General features: G+C 45.4%; 1 protein-coding gene across 2 annotated transcripts; it reads right to left on the bottom strand.

Annotated features, from left to right (window-relative positions):
- Nucleotides 1–16,123, bottom strand: LOC8031593 (ubiquitin-conjugating enzyme E2 G1). Of its 2 annotated transcripts, none has more exons than XM_002406255.4 (6): nt 15,956–16,123; nt 14,762–14,864; nt 13,909–14,006; nt 10,640–10,818; nt 5,845–5,950; nt 1–1,481 (listed from the first exon to the last, which is right to left on the bottom strand). In XM_002406255.4, exons 1-5 carry the CDS (start codon nt 15,999–16,001, stop codon nt 5,873–5,875), a joined length of 504 nt encoding a protein of 167 aa, XP_002406299.1. In that variant the 5' UTR covers nt 16,002–16,123; the 3' UTR covers nt 1–1,481; nt 5,845–5,872. The 2 variants fall into 2 exon arrangements, with proteins under 2 accessions (XP_002406299.1, XP_029822374.1); XM_029966514.3 differs by having other exon boundaries at nt 1–1,478.
- Between the last annotated feature and the right edge of the window lie 2,949 nt (nt 16,124–19,072).

The raw sequence follows: 19,072 nt of genomic DNA, 5'->3' as shown, positions 1-19,072 counted from the left end.
TCAAAGACATGAAAATATATTTAGTCAACTGTACAAAGCTCGGAAAGCAATTTACAGGAAGTTTAAAACGCAATTTTTCACGTAAAATGCATGCATAAACCCAAATAGAATAAACACAAATCATTCTAAAAAAAAATCACTCAGTAATGTACTGTCAACATGACCACGTTCCTGGACAAGATATATATGTAGTACTGCTAAGAAAAAAGAAAAGCAAAGAAACAGAAAAAAAAGTTAAACGCTTGATCTCCTGCAATTAAATCTGTTGAAAAGACTGCCATAATGGATCAGCAAATACTTTCAAGCCGTTTCTTCCCCTCTGCCATGTAAAAAGAAGAACAGCTTGGTCACCCAATGTCTGCAGCTGCAATAACATCGTGGCTCTTTAGGCAAACACCTTCAGGTAAAGTATGCTGGAAAGGTCCAGAAGCGACTTTGCAACAGATTTTTCCGACTTCCATTTTAAAGTGAGAGTACAAATTACAATAACGAGAGGTTCAGCTTATCCCGATAACTGCAAAATGCACTGCCGAGCACAAACATAGCATTGATCAAAGTCCAACCAGATTGTAGGCACAAAGATTATTCATTCGCTCAAATAAATATCTCTTTTTGCACATGCCGCAAAGCAAATGTCGGTTGTTTCGCTGTCTCAGGGTACACCCACCAACAACAAGGCAACCCAGTTTCCCAGAACATGTTGCCCAAAGCCTGGCGATCAATTTAAAGAATACCAGTTGGCCTACCCTCCCACTAGCAAAAAAAGAAAGAAAAACATTTCCATTCTTTCCCAGACCCAGTCACAAACCCAGCTAAGCATCTGAAAAAATGTACAGCAATGAGTGTTTGATGGCTATACAGAAATTGTATAAATGACACAACTAGCTCGCCCCACGCCAGCCTGGCCATGTAGCAGTGCCAAAGTTAAATTGCTTAGAAGCGCAAGTTGCTGCCTTAAGCATCTTCAACACCTGCCAGTTTAAAGAGGGCCCCAGTCTCAACTCGTCACACTCCAAGAATAGCAGACGTGAAGTGTGAAAAAAAAAACGAACCAAAATATGGGTCAAAGAAAGAAACCAATTGAGAAAGAAAAAAAGGCAACCAAAGCACATGCATGCACACACTTAAAAGATACTCAAATCAAAAGGGACCATGCACGCTCCACACTCGCGCACTTTTACTTTGGGGAACAGTGTTAGCAGCTTCTGGAAAGCACGAGGGGCCAGAGGGAGGAGGGATCTGTGGTAAGCTGGAGCAAATTGAAGTGGTATCAAATTTCGTTCCCGTCCATTTTTAATTGGAAGCCGTTGAAGCTGCGGCTGCCTTGTGGAGGAAGGCTGCCCACAGGGAGAACGCAGTCTCGGCCGGACCCACTGCACAATGTCCCTGGAGTTACTACATGTGGGCTCCGCTTCCTTCAAGTGGCTCCGAAAAGTCGAGCAAGAGCGCGTTGTGTGGACGAGAAGCGCTCACCATTCCTGCTGCAACGAATGAGCAGAAATCAACCCACAGCAGATGTGTCTGTTGGCAAAGCTAAAAATTCACAAGGGCTTTCGACTAAAGTCTAGGAAACTTTTTTCATCCCACACTGGAATGGCTCTACGTGGCACTGCAGGAAACCACAGACAACTTCATCAGAACTGCTATTAAACAAGAGCAAGTAAACGTTTTCAGACCCACTAACCCAGACAGTTTTAATTATGAGAGTTCTACTTTGACATTTTAACCTATTTGTATATGAACTCTATTAATAGAAGTAAAATGTTCTTGCACACTGCTTGTAATTGTGGTTCGACTGCAACAATAACTTTCTTTAGTTAAATTAATGCAAAAACTTAATTTTCACTCTTTACACCCAGTTTTCACTTAACAAAAAGATTGGGTCAGTTTGAAGAAAAGCATCAGGGACGAGTCTTGCATGAAAAAAAAGCAGTGGCTCACCAAAAAGGCTACAAAGACTTCAGGCCATTAATACAACACTCATTTACTATTGTTGGACAAGTGGAAACGAAACCCAAAGTGTAATAAAATGTAAGTTACGCAAGAATTGGTTGGATGTATGCAAACTACCGTAGAATACCGTGCATGCACCCGTTCCGCACTAAGCGCCCACCCCTAAAACTAGAAACATCTGAAAAAATACGCACAGTACATTTATATGTAAAATTGATGACTTCACTAGCGCCCAACGCCAATTTTTTCGCGATAGTATTAAAATTTCGAGTGGGCACTTGCTCGGTATTTTACGGTAGAGCACTGCACAGGCCCGGGCTGGGCAGCGTACGCTTTAGTCGGGCCTGGGCCACACCAGGGACGCATCAAGGCCGTCCACACAGAAAGCATAGAACTTCACTCAATTGCTAAAAAGGGCAATATACATACAGAACACCAACTGAACTGACCGACACCCTAAAAGGGGATCTTTCGGTTTTTTCGCAATTGGACGTTTCTCCGAACCTCAAACCCGACTGTGGTTCAAAGGTTCGGGGAAACGCACCCCTTGAACATGTTTACCTTTTACTCTCTTTGTCCACGCAATAGTTTTCTACGGGTGGGTTGGTAAACACAAGGCCTTCGCTAAAGTCGTATCGTTTGGGCGCCCTCGATGTGGGCTTTTCGTGCGTTGCGGTCTCCAAAAACAGGTCGCGTACGGGTCCGTCAACTGTTGACCGATTTGTAGGTGCACGTGGCTTTCGAAGATAACTGTTCCAGAGCTGTGAGCACAATGGCAAAGCGCGTTGATGGGGACCTCGTGGTGTGGGGTGGGGCCTATGGGCTCCTCTCGGACAATCGTTTCACTTCCAAGAAGTCTGAGACCCGGCCAGAGATTTTGTTTTTCTTAAAGTTGTCAGGGGTTCTGGTGTACTGTCTTTGTGCCATTTCTTTCTTTCCCAACGCCAAAAAAAGAAAACCAAGAACCATCTTTGTTGTATTCCTGACTGTAATATTGGTGCTCCAAAAACAACTAGACCCCATGGAAAACTCGCCAAGTACACAATACCGCGTACCGGAACGGGGGGCACATATTGTTCGGCGTTCTGAAACGAGAACAAGCCGACTTCCCCACCCTATGTCGAGTGACAGTCCTCTCTACATGTACGCGTGAGCGAGGCCGGCTGATTGGTTAAAGAAGTTTACACAACTGACCCTGCTTTCCTGTTTGTTCTTTCTTTTCACACAAATTGCTTGGTGCAGTCTAAGATAATCTTCAGCTACGTCAAGGTGTCTTTTGCCGCAAATAGACAATCAAATTTTATATGCGGTCTTCAGTTTCTTTTTCATGAATTTTAGAATGAGTGTCGCCAAGTGGAAGAAAGGACTTTCAACGAAGCAGCTCAAGCTTGTCGCAAAAGACTCCAAACAAAGTGATGCGTGGAAGAAATTTGTGAAAGTTGTCGATGCAACCACGTCAGCATCACTAGGACATATTCAATGTAGCCATTGCAAAGCCTTTTTGACCTACGACGGCACCAAGACTGGGACCCTGCATTTGAGCCGGCACAAATGTAAGTTGTCCAATTCCGAGTGTGCGCGTGTTACTTCTTTTTTTGCAACGAAGAAGTCCAGCATTCCTGAGATTGTCAAAAAGTTGACAACGGCTTGCATTGGCTTATGCGCCAAAGATATGCGGCCATTTGATGTAGTTCACGGAGACTGCTTTGTTCAGCCCGCAGACAAACTAATTAGCATTGGCGCCCACTACGGAAACATCTCCGTGAATGACGTGCTTCCACATCCCACAACTGTGTACCGAAAAGTAGCCAACGTAGCAAATGCTATGACAGATGCCATGAGACCTATCAGTGAAGCAGCAATGAAGGAAACTCGTTGCACTGTTACACGTGACATGTAGCCAGACGACTTCAAAAAGATCACGTATACTACCAAAACGGTTCACTTTATTGATGAAAACTGGGTTCTGCAGTGCCAAGATCTCTTCACTCGCGATTTTCCAACAGGAAAGGAAGACTGGCGAAAACATAGGCAAAGGAATTGTTTGCAGGTTTTCAAAGCTTAGTTTCAGTGAAGACCTCCTAGCAAATGTGGTGTTCGTGACCGACCAAGGTGCAAATATTATAAGTGCACTCCGTCCATACACAAGGATGAGTTGTACGCTCAAATCTTGAACACCGTACTCTGGCACAGATTTGATGAGTCGTTTGCTGCAGAAGAGCTGCGCGCCATGCACGAAAACATCAAAGGTGCGAAGTCTGTTGAGACTTTTCTGAAGCAAAGTGGACTTGCTAGCGAGGTGCCACATGCTGTGTACCAAGAAGTACAAGTTGGAACTCCACCAGTTGGAACTCCAAACTGGCAATGATCAGGTCGGTGTTTGTCCAGTATGAAGATATCAAACATATTTTGGACACCAGAAACAACTGCTTGCTTGATGATGTGAACAAGTCTTACTTCTTGGAGCCATTTAAGGAGCCGAGCGACAAGTTGAAGCAAGATAAACACCTCACTTTGCCATTTGTGTTGTTCTGTTTTGCCAAACTAAGCCAGCATCTTCAAGTGGAGCCTTGCAACTCATCCGTTACTGTGAAACTCGAAGAGAGGGCGAAGCACTTCCTGGAAAGCAAACTACAGCTCGAAGTTGATACTGTGTCCACAGTATCAACTCCACATGCTCCCTGGAAACGAAAGAAAATCGGTCTGAGGCAACGAGAAAGAGAGGCTGGCAAGTGAGGGACTGCGACTGGCATCGATGAGAGACTATGTGGATATATGAGGCAACACTTTAGCTCCCACGAAGCATAGATGTGTGGATGAGTTCCAAGAATGGTGCAATGTGGAAGTAGTGCCAGAACAAAGTGATGAAGTTGACAAGTACTTATGTGCCGAATATGGTGGCGAAGGTGGAATGAAGGACTTGATGCTATGGTGGCAGACTCACCAGATCACTTTCCTGCAACTTGCAGCCCTTGCAAAGAAGGTACTCTGCATCCCAGCCACAAGAGCCAGCAGTGAGAGAAACTTCAGTGCAGCTGGGTACGTCATGAATGAGTGGTGAACCTGCCTAAAGCAAGTCTCACTAGGTCTCTTACTTGTGCACAAAAATATGTAATAATTGAACATTCTTGTAATCTCTCCCAACATTATGTTAATCTCTTGTAACCTGTTTCTTTTTCCTTTCCCATTGTATGTGTGTGTACCTTGGAAATAAACAGCAATACCTAGATTTCTTTTGTTTCACTTCTTGAAACAAGCTGCATAATACCTCTATGCTGGGTGTTGTCCCAATATCAAACTTTTTGGCTTCTCATTATGCGAAATGTTTTACGTAAGGTAATAATGTACTTCTAACTGACCAGAGCCACAAACACAAGCTCATGGCCTTCTGAGCTGCTTCGATTCACAGCACAAGCGCAGGCGCAGCTTGAAAAGCCGTGAACTCGTTGTGTAATAGACATTTTAATGAGCAGGCCGAGGGCACCAACGCGGGCTTTTCCGAGCCCATTCTGCCTGTGTTTGGACAAAGAGGCATGTCTGGGACTGGGGCACGTCCGAATGCAGGTGCCAGCAGCCGGGCCTAATTAGAGGGGAGTCCTGCCAGGTCGGGCCCGAGTCGGGTGAGACTGCATGCCAGAGGGCCCCGGCAGGGCCAGGCCTCAAGAAGTAGGCCCGTGCAGTGCTCTAATGCAAACAAATCCAGTCAAGTTTCAACACCATGAGCTTTACACTTGCTGCTAGTAGATATGGAAGAAGAATATGCTACGAAAACATCCAGTAGTTGTTACAAAGGGTAAAAAGCAAAATATAACAGCCCAAAAGCTGCTAAAAATTTTCAGGAACTAAACCGTGCCAGTTTGTGCCAGAGTTGAGAAAGATTAGGAAACTTACCCAAAATTATACTACACCAAAATTTATCCTAGACCTCCTCTTGACTTTTCCTAACGCACCGAGCAACTTTCCGCTTGAATTCCGAGTAGTTTTCTCGCCACTCTTTCTGCAGAAGAAAAGGGAAAGCACAAGCACAGACTTGACTTACACCATGCATGCCTTTGAACAACAAATAAACATAAGACCATATTCTTATTACCCGTGATTACAACAAAGCTTGTAGTTTATAAAGTAAAAATAAAGTACAGCTACAGTGATGCAATATCTGTGCCAATCGCACCAAATTGCTTACCCTGCTACATTTCACCAAGATGCAAGGAATTTGCACTAGAACTTAATTTTTCTTTCTTAATTGGGCCTCGCTCACTACCACATTGTTAGGGTGGACTGGTTCTAAGTTCACAAGACTTTTAGTTACCGCTTCGAGCAACATATTGTTTGATTTGACCTTGTTGTCTTACACACAGGACTTGGGAAGTTCCAGAATACTTCCCACTGCGACACAACCTGCGCATTAAGTTGCCAGCGGTGGATTCCCGACCTGTCCTCAGCGGCAAATACATTGAACATTATTTCGAAAACCCACCAAAAAGGCAGACATACAAATCTTGCGTCACTGAACCCTACCACTGTGCTCAATGCGAGGCGCTGCAAGATATGCTCGTGTCAATGCAGAGACGACCTTGGCAGAGCTGAGTGGACGTGGTAGTGACAACATTCGAGGGAGAAAAGGCCTCGTTTTCTAGGTAGCATTGCCTTGGGCAAACCAGCTAGCCCCCCCCGAAGGGGTAGTGCAACAGGATTAATGGTCAAAGCATTTGCAACTTATTTTTTGTATTGTTTATCTCTGCACAAGTGAGAGGAGATGCACCACCTTTCCCCAAAATGCAGCAATTTCGCTGTGTAATTGAAAAAATAAAAAAAAATAATAAAAAGTTCTGCCGATCTGCAGCTGCGTCGCAAGTTTCCAAAGCGCAACCTATCGGAAGTCAACAAAACCACTTCTCTGTTGCTACCCTTTCCATTTTTCATGTGGCGAATTGTCTTTTGTGTCATTCGCATGCCGCAGCCTTCTACAATCTCAAGTGAGTGCAGTTCTCTATTGTAGATGAATCCGTCCTTGACAAGTTGGCAATCACAGAGGCAGGCTGGGGCCCAAAAGGCAGAAACAAGTGTGATACTTCAAGTTTTGTCCCTACACACCGCACTCAAGAGACCGCATTGCCAAAAATATCCCGACCTTCAATTTTTTTAAATATAAAATCTAGCATTGGCAAGAAAAAATGGTTTTCTGGTCTTTATTCTATCGGAGACATTGAACGATTCCCATAATGATGTGGCCAAAACTCAAAAATTGTTGCATCGCCTTTTAACTGTATTCCTTACCATGCACTGGTGCAGTTTTGTCTGGACAAATGACACCGGTAGAGTAAACAATGCAATCCTATATAATTTTGACTCTGAAGCTGCATGCTTAAAAAAAGCTGCAGAAGAGAAAATGAGCAAGAGGTAAATTTTAGCCTATTTTTGTCCCATGGATTTGAATACGACAAGCATACGACACCAATGAACACTAGAAAAACCAACCGTTGCGTGCGACGTCATACCCAGAGGTTTCAACTGCCTTGTGCGTGCACACGTGTAGCGTTTTTGACTGCTCGGGTAAGAATCGCAGAAATGTTGAGATCTCTGTATAATACGTCACGATTTTCCCTTCCCACCGAATGTGCCGGGAAGGAGGGGCTTCAGCGCTCAGTTTTGTCTTCCAATTGACTCGTTTAATAACTACTTCTATAAAGGTTTCCCACTTTCTCGAGGATTGTCAATAAATTTTACATTAAAACTATCCTATTTCATTTCAACAGGTACCCTCCTCTGAAAGATAGCCCACCCTGGTTTAAGGCACGATTTTCCTTTGAGGCAGTATGCAATCAGCAATTGCACTTGGAGCGGGCTTTCCTCAGTGTGCACTCGGCAGAAACAAAGCAGACTACATATACTAGGAAAGCCCTAGCTCGCGGGCTCTGTACTGCCATAGTGACAGAGTGACAACAGTGGGCTGAGCACGATGAAGGTAGAGGAGCAAGGAATGCAACTGCAAAACTAGAGCGGCAGGGCCAGCAGCAGGGAAACCAATTGCCATTATGAAGCAGACAACTGGCAGTTCAACTGCTAGTTCACAAACAATCCGTTCGGTACTGTGTGCTATGTGCACGACACTGTAGTGCACGGACACTCGGCAGATGGAGCAACAGATTTGGAGAATCCTAAGGCGACATCCACTCTTTTCACCACTGTCAGCTTGACGCATTTGCCGCGGCCTTCCTTCGTGCCATCCGAAGCCGCTTGAGGGCAATGTTCGGCCGACCGAAATAAACACAACTAGTCCTATCAGCAAAAGCCTTAGCATGCACAGATTGTGAAAAGAAAAGAATTCATACTATGGCCACCGTAGGAATGAATGGCGACCATGGCGGCTATAGCGAAACTGAAACATCAGACTAGGGCCTCAAATCTTCAGAGGGGACAATGCCCCGAAGAACCTCTTTTCTCCAAGTAAAAGCAGACACACAACACCTACAAACAAGCCTCTGCAAGACTGAGGGCCGTTCAATCGGGGCTTAAAACTGCCCGCTGGGAGCCTGTACGCCGGAACTGTGCATCTAATGCACTGAGGTACGATGGCAGCATACATATCACAAAAGCAAACTACACTTAAAAACTGCTAACACTGTTATTAATACCAAAACATGGTTGTCTATACTCTGTTTCATACTTAATATACAACGCTGTCAAACCTACTGGTGGAGAGGCGTGGCTTCATCTAGGGTTTTGTTTGCGCAAGAACGCATGCAAATGATCGAGATAAAGCCCCACGCTCGCGCCAGTAGCTCTGACATTGTTGCACGCTAAATATGAAACAGAGTATAGACCATTCCATTCAGAGCTCTCAGGGAGGCGCCATTTTGTTAAACCGCAGCGCCCCCTCCACACATCCAGAAAGTTCAGCAGGTTCGGCGTGTTGAAACGAGAGAGAGGGCACGCGCCCAACTCTGCTAGCAGACGACAAACCGGGAGGTTGCCGCTCTCCATCTTTGGACTGTACCAGCGGGCTGTACCGAACATCGAACTCTTGCTCGTGATTGCCATTATGAAGTGGTTCACGTTCTTAGAATATTTATGGCTACTCTGAAATCACCCTTTAGCACTCTGTTGTTTTAGTTCAGTAAATGATCAACAAGCCTATCTTTGTTCCATTACTTAAATAGCAGTGGAGTCAGCCGACACTTCAACCACTGTGTCTCTTCTCTATTGCGCCAGGAAAGCACAATTTTATTTATTATTCCAGACTTCCACTCATTGTCGCTAAAGGCCTACACTAGAGCCACTAAATGAGCTGCGCTTAGAGTATCGGCACTCCGTCCCCCGACATTGTTGTGGGCGCCGCCATTTTGGCTCGTATGCAGAGCAGACGCAACTGCCGATCGTCAGGATTCACAAGTGCGACTTCCTCAGCATTAGATTCGGTGTTAAGAAGGTCACGCAATATTACTTTGCTCTGTCGCGAACTGTTGAAACATTTTTGGATGGCGGAAAAGCGTTCCCTGGGAATTCAGATAAACCTTCAGATTAGTGGCAACCATGATTTTAAGACACAATATGGCCAAGTGTCGTTACTCTGAAGCGTAGCTTATTTAGTAGAACTAGCCTACACCAGTGAAAACTTTGTACAGTAAAATAGCAACAGCAAACGGATTTACTTTTCGCCGGAATAACCGGCCACTTTGACAGTTTTTACATTCCTTTTTAATTTGCATGCAGGTAACATCGCAATTAGACTTGGTAAGTCTTTTTATCGAGCATAACATTACACAATAACTTGCATATCAAGATCCGCACATCTGAGCTTTAAATTTCCAAAATGATGCGATTTTAAACAGAGTTCGAATGCCAGCCGGATGTTAGGTACAGCCCGCTCGGCGGAGCAGACGACTTGCGGGGTGAGGGGAAGGGCATTTTTTCTCTCTCTGCTCTTCCTAGTGGAACGGTCTATAGATAGCACTTGCATGTTCATATACAGGGCGTCTACCAAAATGAGGTTATAAATTCCTCGACTTGTTTAGGTTTACTCCGACTAGACATTTCTGAAGTGCAGTTTTCATGTGAAAACGTAGGTATCTCCGACGGCCAAGTACTGGATCACCAGACCCAATTTGAATTTCTGTGGTCTGAAAAATGCCAACACACATTCACAGGAAGCAGACTTCACGGCCACTGTGTTTTCTGCTTTTCACATGGCTGGCCAAAGCTAGTGTCCCCATATTGCTGAGGGAAAACAGTTTCCTGCACAGCGCACGGCAGACCATGTATGCATTACTTGCAGCAGGCCTAGCCCAGGTTCTAAATTTGCATCCCCTTCTAAAACTACACATCTTTGTCATATGGAGAGAAACTGGGGGAGAGGAGGACATGAAAGTGTGTGGAGACGTCAAAGCATTGAGCTCAGATTCGAATAATTAGGGGGTAGACGCAAAGGATAACTGCCTCCCGATGTCTTCCTCCATTCGAAGTGAATAAGAGCGTCATCTGCTCCTCACAAAAGGTCTGGCGCTCGAACGCCAGACCCTTTGTAGGAAGATTACAATTCAAAACCGCGCATTACGTGCAATGCTTGAGCCAGCAAGACACAAAGCCCCGGAAAAAGGAAAGTGCAGCAGTGCATTTCTGTAGGCTTCCACACTTCTTACATCTCCCATTAGACCCTTGGCGAGACAGATAAACAGCTGGGCCTCACCGCTGCATCCACGTTCTGGGGAGACTCGTCGTTTGGGTCAGCCAGCATGGAGATGACTGAGATGAGGATGGTCTCCACGGTGTGCACGGGAAGCCAACGCTCTGACGCTTTCTCGTAGCCGTACTTGTCGTCCCCGGGCTCGTGCAGAATCGATATGCACACGTCTCCATTCTTGTCAACTGGAAAAAGTGCCAACCCGTTGCACAAGGGCCCGCTGAACATCCAGTCATTGATAATCATAATATATTAGACCATGGGTTCTCAAAGTGTGGTTTCCTCAGGGAAGCCTGGGCGGTTCCCCCAGGGGTTTCCAGAGCTCTTAAATTTCTGTTGTCGAAAGATGGGCATTCCTCGAGATCAAAAAGTTTCAGAACCATTTTCCAACTGCGTTCCCAGGGGTTTCCCAGAGCGGCCTCATCGGTTCCCCAAGTCCCCAAACTCCCTTGATCGTCCCTACTCAAATGGAAAGTGTGTCTTTCCAGTTTAAGTGCTGCTTTAGAAGACCCGAGTCACTCACTGATGCATAGTTATGAGTCAAACACTTCTCAGTATATTAATTACTGTTTACAAGGTCTGGAGGCTTTTGCACTGCCTTGTGTCATCACTACTGAGACCTTGAGTAGTTCCTCAGCTTTTATTTAAGGTTGATAGGAATTCCTCGAGACCAAAGCTTCTCCAGCATTACATGGCACTGAATGTAGAGCAGCTGTGACTTGTGGGGTGTACTGCAGTGTCATTTATATTTATTACAGGAGCATGATATGTGATGTGCATTACCCAATATATAGTTAAAGGGGCCCTGCAATCATATTTAAGCGTCCATCTTTTTTGCGGTTTCCACGCCTCTTGGGGTTTGGGCAAGCCAGCGGGCACAGAGAGAGTAACTAAATATCAGCGAGTCATATTTTAACCAGACTACGCGGAAACCTCCTCCACCTACGGGGGCGACCCGCGGTGCCGAAAGCATGCAATATGCGACGTCTTTGGTCCTGGGCTTACTACTGGTCAGAGCCACTGAAAGCTTCGTTTTAGTCGAAATACAAAATATAAGTGGCGCAAACCGTTTCAATTATTTATAAAAGTAGTTTTTGTTCACTATTTTAGATCAGAAAAGAAACAAATGCAGTTTAGAAAGTACAGACACAAGAAATGACCCATCGACATACCCCCCAACAAGCGGCAGAAAAGGCGGCGCATACTAGAAAGGTGTAGTGGGATCAGGCACAAATGACCGGCGAGCGTAGAAAGGTCCCAGATGTATGCGGCAGCGCTGCGGTCATATGGACTGGAGGATCCCACCTGTTCAGAGCGTTCCCAAGGCCTTCGGCAAGCAGCTTTGGCTTGCAGTTTGGCCTCTTGGTGGTACGGCAGCACAAAGTGACTCCCGTTCTGAACCGATCTTTACCCCGTGTTTGCTGTCGTTTGTGGCCAATGAAGTGTCATGCCGAAATAGTGTTTAATCGCGCAGCAATTAAACACTAATTAAGAAAGCCGCCCTGGCTGCCTGCTTCATACAGCCTAGCTAGAACATGCTTTAGTTGCGCCCTCTCGAGCCGTCAACACGGAGTGCGGCAGCCGTGACCGCCTGCTGAGCTCACTACCCCTCCTCTAGTTTACGGCCACTTAAGCATGAGGGAGGTTATTTTTTGCTTGTTTTTAGAATTTTAATTTGCCTTGAACTTTTAAAATAAAGCAAAATTCGAGAAAAGAATAGTTTCATTAAGTTACTACGTCCAGTACGCTCAGGTTCGGTGCAAATTAAAAACCGGTAAAAAAGTCCTTGCAGGGCCCCTTTAAAGCTTTAAGGGTATATTTAAAGCAGCACTTGACTCATAGTGTCCAAAAGTGGCATTCTAATAGGTCTAGAACAGGCGTCTCCCAATTTCGGCCTGTGAGGCACATCAAATCCGCGGAGGCCTTCGGTTGTTCAGTTGAACATTCGGCAAGAAAGTCGGTGAAATCACCAACCACCGCAACTAGCCAGCGTCAAGGTCAAGCATGGTAATCAATGACCTCGCAGACTTTCCCGCTGAGAGTCCAACTTAGTCCCTGTCTGCAGCCTGTTTCTAACAAACCCTTCTATCGGAGAAAAAAAAAAAGCATGCATACAGAAACGACATTGTGACGAGCACCAAACGCGCTCACGAAGATACCAGAAATAATGAGAACCATATATTTAGTGCTTTCTACTTTACATTTTCCATCCCTTAGCCAAGAAGTCTGGAGATCCCTGCTCCAGAAACGTAATATCCTGAGATAGCCCACCCTCAAAGATAATCCACCCCAAATTTAGGCATGCTTTTTGCTTTATGAAAAATACTGAGAGTACACTCCCACAAATAGCACCGACAGAGTGGCCTCTGCAGCCACGGGACAGCTTCTCTAGCAACTGCCATCTTGATATATTAGCCGAGCTTGTTGGGACCTTCGTCGGTGCCATTCGGAACTGCTTGAAGGCTACATTCGGCCAACTAAGATCGCTTTGGTGCTAGGCCTATCGACAGAGAGTGCTCGCAACCAAAGTATGAAAAAAAAACAGCTGCCGTGCATTGGGCTTTGTGGGAACAAACAGTGGTCATGGTGGCTATATTAAAACCGAAAGATCTGACTGAAGCTTCAATCTCCCTGCTGCATAGGACGTGGGTTGTAGCACATAAAGTCAAAATGACGGAGACTCGATTCATGGACATAATTTCTAAACATCAGCAGTTGCACCACACAGCTAACATGACAGAAATTCCTTGCCATAAGCAGTCAAAATGTAATGAATGTGAATATTCCTGTACTGTGCATTTAAGCATTTAGTTAAGTCAGAAGATTGATTTAGACCTTCACCTTCTGTTAAAGCTTCGTTCTGAAATTTCCAGATTTACCATCAGCACTACTGCATTATTGCAATACCTTGGTAGCTTAGCTAAGAAGCGATGAAACCCAATCTTTGTAATTACCTCGTTCCAGAAATAAGAATGTAAAGCGACCCGACCTCGCCAATCGCACGAAAAAGCACACCCCTTGCGAAATTACGGTCAGTGCAAAGGCGAGCTGGTGGAAGTTTACCATGATGATTTTAACCCAAGACCGGGACAGAAGGTGGAATTTTATTTTACAGTGGAAGAGAAAGTAACAAGAAGGGACAGTGTCTCTATAGAGACACTGTCTGTCAGTGTTACTTTCTCTTCCACTGCAACAAAAATTTCCTCCTGCCCCAGTTTCGGGTTAAAATCATCATGGTTCACAGCCCTTGCTCCTGCTAAAACACGAGAGCTTACTGTTTGGATGCCAAATCTCTGTGATGAACTTCATCTTTGGAGGACGTAGAGGATATTCCTTGGGGAAGTATAGATGTGCCTTGAAGAAACCACCCTCGCTGGAAAAAGAGGAACAAGTGCACACTGTAGCAAATACTCTCACATGACACGGCCCTAGAGCTGGATTTTCGTCGTCACCCGGAGTCTAACGTGAGGCACAAACTGGACAAGAGATCCATTTCAGTGTCCGGCTGGGACTCAGATTCTCACTGCTGGAGCACAACTCCAGATGAAACGCTGATATAGCACAGATCTCGGCCTCCGGCTGGCCTTCAGTAAGTCATGCAGAGAATTCAGCATTACAGCCTCACTACCTCGGAGGTGTTGGCTGCAGTCTCAGCTCACCGAGCACAGGCAAGGATTAAACTGTGGAACAGCCACTCACGCCCAAGTTTACTCAGTGAGGCATTGCAACCAACACCAATCACGATTATCACAAGAAGGGTTGCAGGGGCACTATGAGCAATGCCTCCTGGGATTGAACTATCCCACATTCAATGAATGATGATCCAGCCACCTTCACTGTAGACTCTTGCAATCCGATAGAGACATAGCACACTGGCTCTCCGACGTCGCGACTCAGGAGTGCTTTCCTTATCTATCTGTGTATCCTCCATCAGGCCATTGTGCTCTACATGTGAGTAAATGCGGGGCAACAACTCGTGGAGCAATGCAGCACCCCATCAATAAACAAAAAAACTAGGTAAATAAAGCACAGCTGCTGTTAGTCCTTGTTCTTGCAGGTACTCAGTCATGTTTAGCGACAAGAAACAAACACAGTGAGAAGGTGGACTCTTGTTGAAATAAAACTTACTAAAGAGTGTCTGGTGGACCGATGATGAGGACTTCCCATTTATAGATATCATTGTCATCTATTAAGCCAGCTGAGAAACCTTCGACGGGGTTCTTCTTCAATTCTGAAAGGAGACAAACAAAAAGCAATGGTGTGAAGGACAAGCCGAGCCAGTTACACACCGAGGGGTTTACAATAGGCTTAGAAAAGAAGGCAGACGATATCATCCAAAGAAATAAAGGTGGGTGCTGCCTTTAACAATACCCACCATTGGACGAAATCTAGAAGCTCAGGGAATACATGAACAATGAGCGAGACACGAGGCGCCGAGCCAAAGACCGCGTATCGACGTTCGCTCGCTCTGCTTTCCCGTAAGCGCCAGAAGACGTAGCGTCCCTTACTACCAAACCCGGCTAACCCACAATTCGGTTCCTTCGATTCACCCAACTTGAGCGGTGCGCTTGGCCCGCAGCGGCAGTCACGACGCGTGCCCACCTCGGCCTCCGTCAGAGCCTCTCGACCGTCGCCAGCAAACGACGCAGCACCAAATACGTCGCAAATGCAGCGTGATACCATGATGTCAGAGCCACCGTAACAAATTCAGAATCACAGGTCGGCACCACAGGGAAACAAACGCGAGTCATTAGTCAAAAAACTTCCCAAGGCTCGAACAAAAAAAAAATATATCATTAGAGTACTTGAAAACGATCGTCCGTTCGTAGGAAATGTTGCGCAACGAAAAGCGTGGTTACCTCGAGACAAAAACGTGCTGAGCCACCAGAAAGAAAGAATACGGTTTTCCTTTTTCTTTTTTTTGTGCGTGAAAAGTTGGTAGTTTCGGACGTTTTATAAGGCAAAATGGTTGTGCAAGCGTAACCATTACGACACCTGCGTACTGTTACAAAAATAAAATAAAAAGTGAAGCGGTATGGCACAGCGTCACCCCATTCGAAAGCCAAGTTGGCCAAACACCTTGAAAAGTTGAGACGATTTATCTCGGAAAGTTGTGGTTGAGCAACGATAAGCCAAGGGGCCAGGCAAATTTGCCGCAGCGACACGAATCCGGTGGGTAGGCTCGCATAGCCTTGGGAAGCGAGGACAAAAGAGCTGTTAAAGCTCAGGCGGCACACGGAAATTGGAACCGGATAAGCTAGAAGTAAGCCAGATATCGCGGCGAAACGTGGCCGGGAAGCTTGGGAAACGGCTAAAGCTTACCATTCAACTGTTTTCGTAGCAAAAGGGCCGACTGGTGTTCTGCCATTCAGACGGTATCAATCGCACCTCTTCACGCGAACAATAACTGACGGCGACTATGGCTGTCTTGGCGCTTTCTGGGCATGCGCGCAGACCATATGGTCGGCCTTTTCCGGTTCCGCTCTAACTGATGTTTACGGCACTTACGATTAGAAGATTTATTAGATTCGTGCATGTAAAAAACAAAAACTAAAACAAAACTCGCTAATTTAATTCTATAATAATAGCAAAGTCTAGTCACTAATGCGTGATGCGCGTTAAAGATTATTATTATTATTATTATTATCAGTATTACTGCATTGACCACTCTAGAGCACACGTACGCGAAGACAAGCAGGCGCCATTTTTAGGTGGACCTCTGAATGGTGGTCAGATTATGACGATTATGAATAAACAAAAGTTTAGTCACTCTAAAGCAGGGGTCTCAAACACGCGGCCCGCGACTCTGGGACGTGGCCCGCAAGTCTCCTGTAGCTGCAAGCACATGTTCCTATGCCTCGAGCGCCTGCATGCTTCATAAATAATTACCTCTTGTCGTCCATTCATTTCCATTAAAAATGTACTCTGCTTTTATTATTACGTTTTTGACATATTTGTCACTGATCTGTTTTCTTTCCGATCGAGGAATATTTCGTCTTACATACCGTTAAGACACGAGTATTTTCTTGTAATTCTACTACAAATATTGTCAGAATTTCTTTCGAGACTTGCGGAGCGCAAGTTCGTAGCCGCCAACGTTACTAAAACACTCAGTTGGGAAACTCCCATAGAGACGGCTTTGAAAAATTGGCCCCAATCTGTCTCCAAGCACCGAGCTAATGACGAACACAACGCCACCATTTCTCCCACAGCGGCCTCTCGAAGAACTGCACGTGACTACTATGTTGGCTTAAGAACAGATACAGCGGTAGAGGTTACAGGGGTGCCGACCCCGTTTCCCCGGCGGACGCGCCGCGTTGAACTACTGACGTTAAAATGCACCTAGGTCAGGACGTGCTACCTGAAAGGCCCGCTGAGGCATGGTTGTATGAAAACAATATTAATTGTTCCGCAACACCTTGCGAACTAAAGATGATAAAAACATCACGCGCCCATCAATTGGTACTAAACTCCAATAAATTTCATACAAAAAGTGTCTTTTTCGTTTGTTTTTACGCAAAAACAGGCTTTCAAAAAGCTCACGGTGACCACAGTGCAGACAAACGATAAAGAGTGGCGCTGTTGTCGCATTTAGCTCGGTCTCGGTGGACGCCAGCGGTCCAGGTTTCGACGGCGAGTTTCCCAACAGAGTGTTTTAGTAACGTCGGTAGCCGCGCTCCGATTGGCTCCGATTGGGGGATAGTGGGTAGATCTAGCCACCTTTCAGGCCTACCCACTATTCTTCAATCGGAGCTCGCCGTTCTGCCGTCACCACAACCCCTGCAATAGAAGCAGACAAACTTGTGCTCCGCATGCCTCCGCACCACAACCCCTGCAAAAAAAGCTGACGAGCTTGCAACCCGCACTGAACTCCAATAAAAAAACGAAAATAAACTAGTCGTTAGTTGTTTTATACAGCAGGAGTTTAGCCTGCCAGAACATATAACAACATCGTTACCCACTGTAGATGAGCAATTTAGCAGTACAGTACGACCGCTAGCCTGGGGGCTTTAACGTGCACCACGCAGTACGGTACTCATAAAGATTGAAACGGGCAGGAGTGGGGATTAAGCCCAGGATCCCTGGGTTCTGCAGTGCGAGCTTTCACTTTACTGCTCCAAGCTGGTGTGCGCTAGCCCACTCGGCCACCAATCCCCTTTAAACTTCGATACCTGCTTGGTTCAAAAACCCAGGGCGAGGGAATGGAAGGCTGAGGAGGAAGGAGCACATGAAATGCTGGAGAGAAGGAAACATTCCCCTCTCCAGCATTCCACCTTCTTCCTCTTCCCCATCCTTCCTTTCCCTTGGGTTTTTAACCTGTCACTGACTATAGTTGTATTGAAAAATTCCAGCACATTGGCTAGATGGTGGTATTTTAAATCTTGTAATCACACTTGGTACAAACCTGAAGTAGTTGTATGAATAAATCAAAGCTAGAGACGGCACTGACAAAACGGCTATTTCACCAAAAGCAAATAGAATAAAATCTCCAAGCGTTGCTAAAAGACTCGGCTGTTTTGCAACGTAAAGTACCATTGCTGTTTTTCTTTTCTTTTTTTGTCCCTATATTAACCACTTGCCCTCCCCCTCGCCACCCTACGTTGGCCCTCGACATTTTGGGGTGGGCTATTTTGAGATCCCTGCTCCAAAGCTTCAAGAAACCGCGAGACAAAAGCCGACAGTGGGTGACCGTACCACAAGATTATCCTTCTCTCACTCATGCGATTACGTCATTGCGACACCTTTCATTATTGCCATTGTTCATTCATTGTTATTGTGACATCGTGAATTTATTGCGACACGTCCATCTCTGATGCGGCGATCAGTAGCCGGGACTTTTCATGTTTTGCTTTGCTAAGCCCTCTGCTATATCGGCATTTTGATACTTCAGCTCCTTGTTCCATGGGAGACAAAAACAAGCCGTCGGATGGACAACAAACACGATTTTTGTATAAGGCTCATCAAAATATTAGCTGGTAGAAAAAATGAACCATCTGCATAAGGTCATATCTCAAACTTTTTTTGTTCACATTCCACCCATTGGAAAGCACAGCAAGAGAGCCCAGGTATGCACCAGACCAAACTCTAAATATGCAGCTTTTGCAAAAACAAATTCATAATTCCATATGAACAAAAAGTGATACCTGCTTCATGTTCAGCCCAGTAAATAAAAACATTGTTTCAGGATGTTAAATAAGTCCGAGCTTAGTGATGGCCACAGAATGTGCATGTGCAAACCACGTGAATGTTGCACATTTTATTTTGTGCTGCAAGGCATGCGATATGTTACTATACTTCGATAGTCAGTCAACACTTTCATGCAAATATGTTTTTTATCATATTTCCAAAAGTAATTATTAAACAAGCAAGCTTATAAACCATACCAAGACGTTCTACAACCCTGACACAGGAATGCTAGGTAATTAAGACACGACGATG

Source organism: Ixodes scapularis, unplaced genomic scaffold (assembly GCF_016920785.2).
Source record: "Ixodes scapularis isolate PalLabHiFi unplaced genomic scaffold, ASM1692078v2 PGA_scaffold1__304_contigs__length_218370807, whole genome shotgun sequence".
NCBI classification, from domain to species: domain Eukaryota; kingdom Metazoa; phylum Arthropoda; class Arachnida; order Ixodida; family Ixodidae; genus Ixodes; species Ixodes scapularis.
This window is presented reverse-complemented; position numbering and strand designations above follow the sequence as displayed.